This window comes from Protobothrops mucrosquamatus, unplaced genomic scaffold, assembly GCF_001527695.2.
Source record: "Protobothrops mucrosquamatus isolate PMUCROS unplaced genomic scaffold, P.Mucros_1.0 scaffold841, whole genome shotgun sequence".
Lineage (NCBI taxonomy): Eukaryota > Metazoa > Chordata > Lepidosauria > Squamata > Viperidae > Protobothrops > Protobothrops mucrosquamatus.
The window spans coordinates 308,194-321,648 of record NW_015387096.1 but is presented as its reverse complement, the minus strand read 5'-3'; the positions used below and the strand labels follow the sequence as shown (position 1 = coordinate 321,648).

General features: G+C 36.2%; 1 protein-coding gene across 1 annotated transcript in view; it reads left to right on the top strand.

The window, feature by feature from the left end:
- Positions 1-13,455, top strand: part of ODF2L (outer dense fiber of sperm tails 2 like) — a 35,410-nt gene that overhangs the window by 20,195 nt on the left and 1,760 nt on the right. The window contains exons 11-17 of the mRNA XM_029284690.1: positions 1,371-1,506; positions 1,928-2,038; positions 3,414-3,518; positions 3,649-3,807; positions 7,910-7,995; positions 8,088-8,250; positions 9,946-10,071. Coding sequence (XP_029140523.1) covers positions 1,371-1,506; positions 1,928-2,038; positions 3,414-3,518; positions 3,649-3,807; positions 7,910-7,995; positions 8,088-8,250; positions 9,946-10,071 — 886 coding nt within the window. The remainder of the gene's footprint in view (positions 1-1,370; positions 1,507-1,927; positions 2,039-3,413; positions 3,519-3,648; positions 3,808-7,909; positions 7,996-8,087; positions 8,251-9,945; positions 10,072-13,455) is intronic.

Sequence of the window (13,455 nt, the reverse complement as noted above, 5' to 3'; positions counted from 1 at the left end):
CTCCTATCCTGCTTTTGTTATGGTAGATTTGTTCCTACTGTGGTTCATTTGCAAGAAATACATTTGGGATATAAATACTAACTTGGTCACCATTGGTGACTGTAGGCAAATGAACAGGCCTTTAGAGCAGGGGTCCCCAACCCCCGGTCCATGGACCAGTACTGGACCGCGTTATGCCAGCAACTGGGCCGTACAAACAAGCAAAGCCCCATCTGCGGGATGCAGGCAGCACACAAAACCACGCCCCCTCCAGTCCGCAAAAAACCCTCTCTCCATGTAACCGGTCTCTAGTGCCCAGAAAGTTGATGACCTCTGCTTTAGATAAAGGATAGGTTGAACGTCTCTTCTGTCCGATTGTTTGGTTTCCATAGTGGCTATTGAAAGAAGAGGTTTCTCTTTGACCATGGCCAATATTGAAAGAAGTTGGTGAAGAGAGACAGAATAATTTTCTATTTTCAGCTGATTCTTTGCAGCATTTCTTCTATAGCCAATACAATAGGGTGTTTGCCAAATCTTTCCATCATTAGTATGCTTCACGGAAAATAATTTACATGCATTTCCATGCTGGTAGTAGAGAAGACCATTTCCACTTCCTTGCAATTGCAGAGAGGAAAGCTACTAAGTGCAATGAGTTAATTCTTCTGTAAGGGATTAATTATTTTTCCATCAAACTACAAACACTGATGAAGTCAGCTGCAGCTCAAACCTTATTAAACTTAATGGAAAAGGTACTGTCAGACACTTTTTTTTCTACCATAGTCAAACATGTCTCTACTATAATGTCTATAACAAAGAGCACTTGAGTTTCTGGAGGCTGTAAAAATTTCCAACTGTTGCAGTAAGTGGATAGTGACATGTATGGAACTTACTGAGTGTGATAAACAGTCAAATATATCATAATTAACCTGATTAGTTACCAGGATTAGCATAGATAAAATCATACACCTCTTTTGTACTGCAGTTTTATAATGCAGTGTTTTGGGGCCATACAAACTGGGCGGCACTACAGTTTTTATTAACTTGACTGCTTTTGTATGCACATTGGAGAAGGAACTCCATGAAATGCAGCACAACTTACCACAAAATAGATGGACATAAGATAAAACGTTGCTACTCTTGAATAAATCTTAAATTCCGAATCAAGTAATTAATTTAATTATGTCTTTCTTTTTAATATCGTAGTTAGAATAAGTAGATTTTACTTATTGAAACATAGTTTTCTGTATATAAAGATATATATTTAAACATCTAAAAAGTTGCTAATAGAGATTATACTTAAACTAAAGAAGCTATAATTATTGCAGTGCATTTATAATTAAATAGTATTACACATATTAATTGCTAAAGAAGTTGTATTTCAAACTTTAAAGGCAGACCATGGACCTTGTAATGGATCTAAACAGAATAGAAGATGATGGAAGAAAGTCAACAGACAAGATTATCCAAAAGATTAATTTTGTTGCTTCTGAAAATAAAAAGATTTCTACAGAAAATTCAAAACTAAAGGCAAGTTATCTAAAATTTTATTTATAGTTCAGCTTTACTCAGAACAACTTCCTCAATGAAATTCCAGGAGTTTTTTCCTTAAATAATTTGTTTTTAACTTTAGAGGGCTGTTTTGATCTGCTGCAAGTATAGTAATGGGAATAGGCAGGTTTTTTTTCTGCCTAATCCTTCTGTGTGAAGGTGAAGCCTTTATTCAGAATAATCTTCCTTTTGGATGGAGAGCTTTCAAAGTTCATTCTAGTTCTCAAAATGTATATTAAGAAGGATTCTCAGTCTAATAGTGGACATTCAGAAATAAATCTAAGCTTCGAGCTTATAATATTGAATGTTATGTATCCTACATTTAAACATTACAAATGTTTTTTTCAGCCATTACGTTTTTCAGGACCAGTGCTTATACAAATTATACTCTTAATTGTAGGCATCCCTAGCCGATCTGGAAGAAAATTTTATTTCTGCAGAAGCTGAACTTGAAAATTTACATGAACAAGTGCATCAGCAAGAAGAACTGATTGAAGAGTATAAAACTGAGGTAAGTTTGCCATGAGCCTAATTTGGACAATACTTTCTCCTTATACACAATATGAGTTGAAGGTATGCTTTCCTTATTATTCTAGCAATCCTGCCTCAGTTTTAAAGCAGGATTCTTCAGCACATAAACTTCTTCATAAAGTTTCAGATTTTTCAACAAACTCAAAACATGCATTTTATTTAATAAATATGACTTTCACAAATAGCGCTATGAAAAATAATAATAACAGTAACCTTTAGGGATCAGTACTGACCACTTTAGGGGCTTCTGGTTTGGACCCTTACATCTATTGGAGCTATGCATAACATAGAAAAACACACTTTATTTCAGTTAAATTTTTACGTAGATTTTTGCCATTTATTTTTAAATTCTTTAAGCTGTTAGTTAACTTTTCTCCTGTTCCGGGATGAAGATTTTATTCACCAGGTAGTTTTTTAAATTTGTTGTATGGAAGAGCTCTTTTAAGTTTAAAATAATTGTAAATCCAAAGGGTTTAAAAAGTGAGATTAGACAAACCTGGTGTCCTTAAAGTCTCCATCTGTTGAGAGCTTTTGATGGCTTCCTTCGTCTCTTGGTGCTTAAGAGCAGCCATCTCCTGTCAAGTAGACAATCTCAGTGTCCAGAAAGATTCAGTTGAACCGTGCTTATTGTTCTTTGCTGCACTGTCATCTACAATACTTTGGAGATGTCTAGTTCACTGTTCCTCCCCTGGCAATCAACAGACATTTTTTGGAAGTAGCTTGTCAATTCCTTCTTCCTGTAGTTGAGAAAAGTGACAAGCCAATATCACTCAGCTGGTTTTGTGGCTAAGGTGAGGCTAGTACTCACAACTTCATGTATTCTAGTCTGATTCTTTAACCACTACACCAGAGGTCCCCAACCTTTCGGGCACCGGGGACTGGTTCTGTGGAGAAAGGTTTTTCCACAGACCAGAAGGTGCATGGTTTTGTGTGCTGCCTGCATCCCGCGGATGGGGCTTTGCTTGTTTGTGAGGACCGGTTGTGGCCCGGTACTGGTCCACGGACTGGGGTTGGGGAACCCTGCACTACACCAAATAGGCTTTAATAACAAAAGAAGGGGATGCTAAAGAATGATCCACTCTGGGTGTCAAGTATGCTAGTTGATTGACTGACACCATCCTAAATCCAGTCCAAATAATGTTGCTGTGTCTATTTAATCTATCTATCTATCTATCTATCTATCTATCTATCTATCTATCTATCTATCTATCTATCTATCTATCTATCATCTATCTATCTATCTATCTATCTATCTATCTATCTATCTATCTATCTATCTATCTATCTATCTATCTAATCTATCTATCTATCTATCTATCTATCTATAACATACAATAAATAAAATATTGTCCTAGGTGGCAAAACTAGAAATGGAAGCCGAGCAACTGAGAATAAGATACGAAATGGTCATGAACGACAGCAGAACTACAACAGAAGGCAGAGATTTAGAAAGGGATGTGGTACGTGGTTCCAATCTATGATGTATATTCTTTGTGTTCCATTCTGTGGTTTGTGGTTTGACTGCAGGAAGGTGAACAAAGTGACTGAACTCTGTGTTTTTTTTCCTCCACCCCCGATGCCATTACGCAGATGAAGAGCCAAACGGAGGCTCGCCAGAAGGAGGTAGAATATGCCCGTGGCTTACAGAAAGCAGCTGAAGAGAAACTGCAGAAGGATCAGGAAAGCCTCCTCTCCTGGCAAAAGAGCTGCGTAGAAAAATCCAAAGCCATTAGGGAGCTGCAGGCTCAGGTGCTTCGAGAATAAAACTTTCCTGCTTGATATTTAAACCAGCACCGGAAAACATTTTTTTAAAAATTGACAACTTGGCTATCATCACGAACATTAGCTATCATCAACTTTAAAAAAAAATGAGGGAGGTTTTTTTCCTTTAAGCTGACTCCAGTTTTTCAAGGAATTAATGCTCCAAATTGTTCTTTTCTGTTGTTTTTAAAATAGGTGTTCTATCAGACTCATTTCAAAGTGGGCACTTGGGCATACAGTATTATTCGGGAATTAGTTTCTCCCAGGTAGGAAAGGTAGTTGGGGCACCAATGAGTGTTTTTTCAGTAGTAACAATTAAACAAAAACGTTGCATTCCACTAGGCCAGGGGTAGGCAACCTTGGCTCTTTTATGACTCGTGGACTTCAACTCCCAGAATTCCTGAGCCAGCATGGCTCAGCTTGGAAACCTCTCCCTTTCCCCTCAGCGTGGCTGGCTCAGGAATTCTGGGAGTTGAAGTCCACGAGTCATAAAAGAGCCAAGGTTGCCTACTCCTGCGCTAAGCATTTTAAAAGTATTAAACAGGTAGTCCTCAACTTACAATGGCAGTTGGAATTGGAATTTCTCTTCCTAAATGATGAGGCTTTAATGTGCGATTGGGGAAGGATGGGAACGTGGATTGGGAAGGGATGGGTCTTGGAGGATTTATGGGTATCTGGCATGGATCAGGAGGGTCACNTAGGAGCCGGGCGCAGATGTCAAACAACCTTACTTAAGGCACACCCATAGACTGGCTTGCTAACCCTGATGATGCTGGGAGCTCCCAGCGAAAGCTTGGTTTTAAATTAAAGTTTTAAACTTTTTTACTCTCCTGGTGATCGTGAGTTTTTATCTATTTTATACTATATATATATATATATATATATATATATATATGTGTGTGTGTGTGTGTGTGTGTGTGTGTGTGTGTGTGTGTGTGTGTATAAAATTATATAAATAATCACAGAACAATTGTTATATTGCAAAAGAATTACCTTTTCAATTCCTTCCTTTCTGCCCTCTTTCCTTCCTGTGCAATAGTCCTAGATCAAAGCCCATTCTAATTGTTCCTCTAAACTAATCGTCCATTGTAACATAAATATCTTTTGGATTTCCCACTACTCTGAAATTTGTTTTTTAAAAATGGAGCAAAATGGATTTAAAAATACATTTACTGAAAATCTATCTATATTAAGTCAATCCGTGAAAAGAACAGCATGGAGAAAAATTAATTTTAAATCCTCCTTTTGAAAAAAAAATCACCCTGATAAACAAATAGAATGTACAAAAATGCAGTCAGAGAGAGACATAAGATGAAATTATTAATTGGGTAAAAAAAGTCAAATTGTATAAAAGGGATTTTGCTGGAATATCCGCAACAGGAGCTTTTCTTTCTCAGATAATATACTTAATAGCAAGAATTGAACCAAAACTCTTCTGGATCACAACCTTCCTCACTTAGGAAAAAAAAAACTTCAGTTAGTTTCTCTAAGTGGAAGAAAGGGGTTCAGCGAATACTTGGTTTCAAAGATAGATAATAGCGTTAACAAAAGTGAAATTTAATATTTTAGACTGAGCCAAGAAGTCAGCAGTCAAAATTAGAAAAATACTATCATTTCTGGTTGAGTGATTATTTTAAAATGGTGGTAGTTTTTTTCTAAAATATTCATAATATACTTGAAGGTTAACATAATAAACTCATAAATATATAATTTCAATCTGTTTTTTTTATACATCTTTTCTATTAAAAATATGGATTTCTGTAACAGGCAAGCATGTTGGTGACTACTCATGGAAACAACGGTTTACTGTTGAAGTTGAAAAGCTGTGTAATTCAAGTGAACCTTAAGATATTTAATTCTTACAGTTTACAGAGGAACTAGAAAAAATTAATTCTAAGGAGCGATCTTTTCAGTTGAAAATATTGGATCTAGAAAATGAATTAAGAGAGAAGAAAAAAGAAAAGAAAAAGCTATCCAAAAGACTGGACAGTGTAAGTAGACATTTTTTTTCCATATCATAGGCACATCTAACTTAAGACTGATTTCAGTATAATTCTTTTTATTATTTCAGTATTACTTTAATTTGTCTTGAACTTTTTAAACTCATTAGATTTCCATAGGAACTTAAAAAGGTCAAACATATTGTATCTAACAAATGAAGTATATTTTATTTATAAATAAGCTAATTAAATGTAGTTCTCCAGTTCACATCAATTTTCCAATTTATTCCATGGTTATCATGGCAGGTGCTGTCGATCAATATCTACAAAAGTATGAATTTGTAAAACACTTAATCTTCACTTTCTACTGTTTGCTATCTATCCTTTTCCTTTCAAAGCTCAGACTTTTCATTCTCAACAATACAGAAAACCTTTTCTGTGAATGTTTTTATGTACTGAATTATATGCCTTTACTTCCAAGAATTAATTTTTTCTGGCTGTGATCATTATTAAAGGACAAAAGTTTGAAAAGGATGAGCCTGAAAGAAAAGGATTAAATATTTATTTATTTATTTATTTATTTAATTTAATTTATATGCCGCCCTTCTCCCGGCGGGACTCAGGGCGGCGCACAACATATTTAAAACCAAAGCATATATACAATCCCCCCCTTAAAACCGAATTAAACCAAATTTAAAGTTGTGTCTTCCAAATTCCTAAAAAACCCAGTATAAAATCCACCCTAGGTCAGGTCCGCNCAAGGTTGCCTACTCCTGCGCTAAGCATTTTAAAAGTATTAAACAGGTAGTCCTCAACTTACAATGGCAGTTGGAATTGGAATTTCTCTTCCTAAATGATGAGGCTTTAATGTGCGATTGGGGAAGGATGGGAACGTGGATTGGGAAGGGATGGGTCTTGGAGGATTTATGGGTATCTGGCATGGATCAGGAGGGTCACAGGGAGGCATGGAGGTACATAAAATAATGGCTATCTATTTTGAGAACTCTTTGTATAGGCATGAGGGATAGGAAATAATAAAGCTCATATAATAAAGTGGAAGAATAATGCCGTTGTTTATTATTATTTTTATTATCCCACCTTTATATTTTTTTACAACTAACTGAAGGTGGCAGACATATCTAATTCTTCTTCCCCCTCCTATTTCTCCTCAACAACCCTGCGAAGTGGGTTATGCTGAGAGTTTTCAGCGCAAGCATTGCCTCCGTCCAGATACCTAATTCAGCAGCCATTAATTTTCAACAGCTATCAGTCTGAAAAAAAGTCCCAACATACAGTGATTAACAAAATCTCAGTTTTTCCTGAAATTATCTTTCTCTCTCTTATTGAAATGGTTTCAGTAAGAAGTTACTACTCAAACAAACATCATATTGCCAAATATATAGTTGCATGTTGCATAGCAATACACAAAACTTTTAAAATTCAAGAGGGTTGGGGTTTTTTTGGTTTATTCCGTATATTTATAAGTCCCTTTCCAGCAAATGCTCTCACAGTTGCAAAACTAATCGGCACAGTAAATAAAGCATTGAAGAGTGAGTATCACACAGCAGAGCAGTGAAATAAAATGGCATCATAAAAGCACAATAGTATATTTAGGTTTTAAAACAAGGCCAATGTAAAGATGTCTGCTTAACAGTCCCAAGCCCCAAGAACAATGGACTTAGGTGAACACTTACTGAAATAATAGAAAACAGGTCCATTTCCTGCCATTGTTCAGCTTAATTCAGAAGGTGACAAGAACCAGAGCAGGATCTAATGAATTGATCCTGATGTCCATACTTTCTTGTCTGAAGGGCAGATGGGAAAGCAATTTTACTGGAAAACATGGAGAACAACTCTTTGCTGCTTCCTCTTACGTGTGGAAGGATGCTCTTCAGATGAAGCATGGAAGAATTGCTTCTCATTCTCCATGCATCCTCCCTTCGGAGAAGGCGAACTGCTTCTTCAGATCTTTCACAATTTTGGATTACTGTATATTACTCTTGCAAAGTACAATCAGAGCACTTTGTATTTACAGTGGATTTATCTGCCAATATTGCAGCGAAGGATAGAACAGAGCTAGTTTCACAGCACTTCATTTCTATATAGCTTTGTTGGATATGCTAACTATTTGCATCCCCTTTTTTAAACAGATAAATCATAGTGATGACTTTTTGAAACAGCTTTCTTTGGAAGAGGAAAATTACAACATTCAGCTAAAATATGAGGGAGTTAAAAGGTAAGCGTGATACTTGCTTTTCTTCAAAGCTACTTATTCATACCTATTTCTCTGTGGTATTCTTACTCCTGTCTACATATTTGACTTAAAAGAAAGCTAGAAGAAATTGAATTGCAAAACAAAGAACTGGAAAATCAGTTGGTGAATCAAGAAGATAGCCTTCAGAAAACTGAACTGCACTTCAAACAGAAACTTGTTGAATATGATGCTTTAGCGAGACAGTTGGAAGCTGCTTTGGAAGATGGAAGGAAACAGGTAAAATTAATATTGACGGCTGAATGTTTTGTTAGTGAAATATGCATAACTGCAAAGATCCATATATAATTCTTTCCAATTCAAACCCTTTTGAGGTGAATATATATGTGTGTGTGTGTGTGTGTGAATGCTTTTTGAACACCCTGTCGGCCCAAATATGGGGGAGAGAAGTCTTTTGCCTGTATCAGCTCAACCTAGAGCCATCCACAGGCAGCAGTCGCTTAACTGCGACATCATATGTGTTTTTCAAAATTTAGATTGCTAACAAAGAATTAAGGGAGTACTGGGATAGCTATTTCAGACTTTATTAGGTTTTCATCAGCCAGACATACCTTGCTGAGATTCGAACCTGGGCTGTCTACATGTTAAGCAGAAGTGTTTTAGCCCCTAGGCCACAGGCTCTTTCTCACTTTGTTAGCTACAAGAGACAGGGGAAGAGGATGAATGCTTTTTGAACACCCTGTCGGCCCAAATATGGGGGAGAGAAGTCTTTTGCCTGTATCAGCTCAACCTAGAGCCATCCACAGGCAGCAGTCGCTTAACTGCGATATCATATGTGTTTTTCAAAATTTAGATTGCTAACAAAGAATTAAGGGAGTACTGGGATAGCTATTTCAGACCTTATTAGGTTTTCATCAGCCAGACAGACATACCCTTGCTGAGATTCGAACCTGGGCTGTCTGCATGTTAAGCAGAAGTGTTAGCCCCTAGGCCACAGGCTCTTTCTCACTTTGTTAGCTACAAGAGACAGGGGAAGAGGATGAATGCTTTTTGAACACCCTGTCGGCCCAAATATAACAATTGTTATATTGCAAAAGAATTACCTTTTCAATTCCTTCCTTTCTGCCCTCTTTCTTTCCTGGGCAATAGTCCTAGATCAAAGCCCATTCTAATTGTTCCTCTAAACTAATTGCCCATTGTAACATAAATATCTTTTGGATTTCCCACTACTCTGAAATTTGGTTTTTAAAAATGGAGCAAAATGGATTTAAAAATACATTTACTGAAAATCTATCTATATTAAGTCAATCCGTGAAAAGAACAGCATGGAGAAAAATAAATTTTAAATCCTCCTTTTGAAAAAAAATTTTTTACCCTGATAAACAAATAAAATATACAAAAATGCAGTCAGAGAGACATAAGATGAAATTATTAATTGGGTAAAAAAATGTCAAATTGTATAAAAGGGATGTTGCTGGAATATCAACAACAGGAGCTTTTCTTTCTCAGATAATATACTTAATAGCAAGGATTGAACCAAAACTCTTCTGGATCACAACCTTCCTCATTAGGGAAAAAAAACTTCAATTAGTTTCTCTAAGTGGAAGAAAGGGGTTCAGCGAATACTTGGTTTCAAATATAGATAATAGCATTAACAAAAGTGAAATTTAATATTTTAGACTACGCCAAGAAATCAGCAGTCAAAATTAGAAAAATACTATCATTTCTGGTTGAGTGATTATTTTAAAATAGTGGTAGTTTTTTTCTAAAATATTCATAATATACTTGAAGGTTAACATAAAAAAATCATAAATATATAATTTCAATCTGTTTTTTCTATACATCTTTTCTATTAAAATATGGATTTCTGTAACAGACAAGCATGTTAGTGACTTCATGGAAACATAACGGTTTACTGTTGAAGTTGAAAAGCTGTGTAATTCAAGTGAACCTTAAGATATTTAATTCTTACAGTTTACAGAGGAACTAGAAAAAATTAATTCTAAGGAGCGATCTTTTCAGTTGAAAATATTGGATCTAGAAAATGAATTAAGAGAGAAGAAAAAAGAAAAGAAAGAGCTATCCAAAAGACTGGACAGTGTAAGTAGACATTTTTTTCCATATCAAAATTCTAGATGTGTGTACTGTAATAGCACATCTAACTTAAGACTGATTTCAGTATAATTCCTTTTATTATTTCAGTATTACTTTAATTTGTCTTGAACTTTTTAAACTCATTAGATTTCCATAGGAACTTAAAAAGGTCAAACATATTGTATCTAACAAATGAAGTATATTTTGTTTATAAATAAGCTAATTAGATGTAGTTCTCCAGTTCACATCAATTTTCCAATTTATTCCATGGTTATCATGGCAGGTGCTGTCGATCAATATCTACAAAAGTATGAATTTGTAAAACACTTAATCTTCACTTTCTACTGTTTGCTGTTTATCCTTTTCCTTTCAAAGCTCAGACTTTTCATTCTTAACTATACAGAAAACCTTTTCTGTGCATGTTTTTATGTACTGAATTATATGCCTTTACTTCCAAGAATCCATTGAGAATTCTCTATATTAATCTTTTCTGGCTGTGATCATTATTAAGGGAGGAAAGTTTGAAAAGGATGAGCCTGAAAGGAAAGGATTAAATATCCTTTCCTCACACATGGACTGGTTCGAATACCTGCCATAATTTGGAGGAAATAAGAAAAACAAGGTGTTATGGTTCCGGCTAATGAAACACTTCAAAGAACTTCCAGGCATTGATTTTCCTAAAAGTAATTTATTGTTACAATCTGAAATTCTCTTCCCCTGAGCAATTAATTCACTAGCATGTTCCCTCCCTAAATTTGCTGTCATATATCATCTCCTATCAGGTGGAAGGGCAGAGGTTCTCTCCTGCAGTCCTATCTTTCTCCTCCGCCCCACCATCATCTGAATTAACTCTAAAAATACCAGACAGTTCTGCTTATTTTGTCAAAGCAAGAATATACAGTATTTGCAGCATTGACACAAGGACTTAACAAACTATGTAGTTACTTCGTCATGTAATTTTACAATGTATTTCTCCCTTACATTGATCTTGTCAGGATATTGAATTAAACCAAGGGCATTTGGGATCAGATCCCTAACAAATAACAAAGCTCATTAAGACAGATGAAGAGAAATTCGAACAAACCTAACTGCAATCCTAAAATACACTTTTTAGTGAGTACAGCCATATATATATTTATTTTATTCATTTATTTATCAAATTTAGAAACTACCCCTTTCCCTCACAGAGAATCACTGGACAAATGGGTACAAATAAAATGCGTACAAGTAAAATATTAAAATGTAAAAACTATATACTGTATAAGAGACAAAGATATTTTAAGTTTAATATTAGAAAATTAATTAAAAGGCGGCAGGAGGACCTTCAGGATGCTAACCAGCCCCAAGGCTGGGTGCTTCTTTGTGAGACATTAAGTTACGTTTTAAGCATTTTCCATTTTTGTTTTAGAGTGACAGTTAAAAATAAACATAAAACTAATATTAATTCATGCACCAGCAGAGTGTCATAGATTTAATATGGAACACATCCTTTGTTCACCTTTTTTTTATACAAACAGAAGCATATATACACATGTACATGCATGTACAATGCTCATATACTGAAAATACATTATTGAAAAGAAAGCACATATCAGATTGTTCCACTTCAAGTAAAGTATTTCTGGAAATAATTGTGAATGGTATATACCTATAAACAAAGTTAAGGACTCATATATATATATGTGTGTTATAGGTTATCATTATAGAACCATAATTTTTAGAACAATTCATCAGTAGAATGGTTTGCCTCCAAAAGTTGTGAGTGCTCCAATACTGGAAGTTTTAAAGAAGAGATTGGACAACCATTTAATAATAGTAGTAGTAGTAGTAGTAGTAGTAGTAAAATTGGAAGGGACCTTGAAGGTCATCTAGTCCAACCCCCTGCTCAGGCAGGAAACTCTATACCATTTCAGACAAATGGCTGTCCAGTCTCTTCTTAAAAACTTCCAGTGTTGGAGCATTCACCACTTCTGGAGGCAGGTTGTTCCACTGGTTAATTGTTCTAATTGTCAGGAGGTTTCTCCTTAGTTCTAGGTTGCTTCTCTCCTTGATTAGTTTCCATCCGTTGCTTCTTGTCCTGCCTCCAGGTGCTTTGGAGAATAGCTTGACTCCCTCTTCTTTGTGGCAGCCCCTGAGATATTGGGACACTGCTATCATGTCCCCCCTCGTCCTTCTCTTCATTAAACTAGACATACCCAATTCCAGCAGCCTTTCCTTATATGTTTTAGCCTCCAGTCCCCTAGTCATCTTTGATGCTCTTCTCTGTACTCTTTCTAGAGTCTGAAATGTACCATTTGTCTGAAATGGTACAGAGTGTCATGCTTTGAGCAGAGGGTTGGACTAGAAGACCTCTAAGATTCTTTCCAACCCTGTTATTCTTTATCGTATGTATAAAAAAACCCTACCCCAAGAAAGTCATTTGTGTAATCACTTTTAACCAGAAGGTGGTTACTGCAGCCAGCACTCACAAATTGCAGGGACATTTACTTAACCTGATGGGAAAACAGTTCCCTACTTGAATATATATATATATTCAAGTCTTTATATATATATATATATATATATATATATATGTATCATCTCGTTTATTCATGATACCTCCCGCCTACCAGCCATTTGGAAACCCGCCCTTATTGGCAAACGAGTCGCTAACACAAAGAATGACACCAGACCCACATTCACGAAAACCACACAGGATATCACCACCACAAATCCACGCAAAAAACAAACCCAAACCCACACAGATGATGAGGCACGACCACAAACTAGAAGCCAGTCCACAGCTGCATCATTAGCCACTTTAAACCCCTCCAATCCATACATGAAGCAAACTGACACCAACCATAAAGATGTGGCAAGACCACGAACACGAAGCCAAACAACAGCAATGAAGCTCACCATCTCAAATCCCCCTGCAACTCAAACTAGCCTGAGCACAGCAAAGCCCCCACCCAAACAGAACACTCCCCCAGCCAATCAGATCACAGCCAACCCCCCATCCAATCAGAGCACAGCCAAGCTCCTTAACCAATCAGAACACACCTCCACCCAATCAGAACACAGCCAAGCTCCCACCCAATCAGCTCAAGCCCCACTGGCAGTTAAAAGGAAGAAACAGCTGCGATCACACACACTACGCCCAGAAGCACGAAGCTGAAGACACCAGCCTGAAGATATATATATATATATATATGAGTGCTTTTTTATTTGAACACCCTGTCAGCCTAAATACGGCAGAGAGAGAAATCTTTTGCCTGCATCAGCTTAATCCAAAGCCATCCACAGGCAGCAGTCGCTTAACTGCGACATCATATATGTTTTTTCAAAATTTGGAATGCTAACAAAGAATTAAGGGAGTACTGAGATAGCTATTTCTAACCTTGTTTGGTT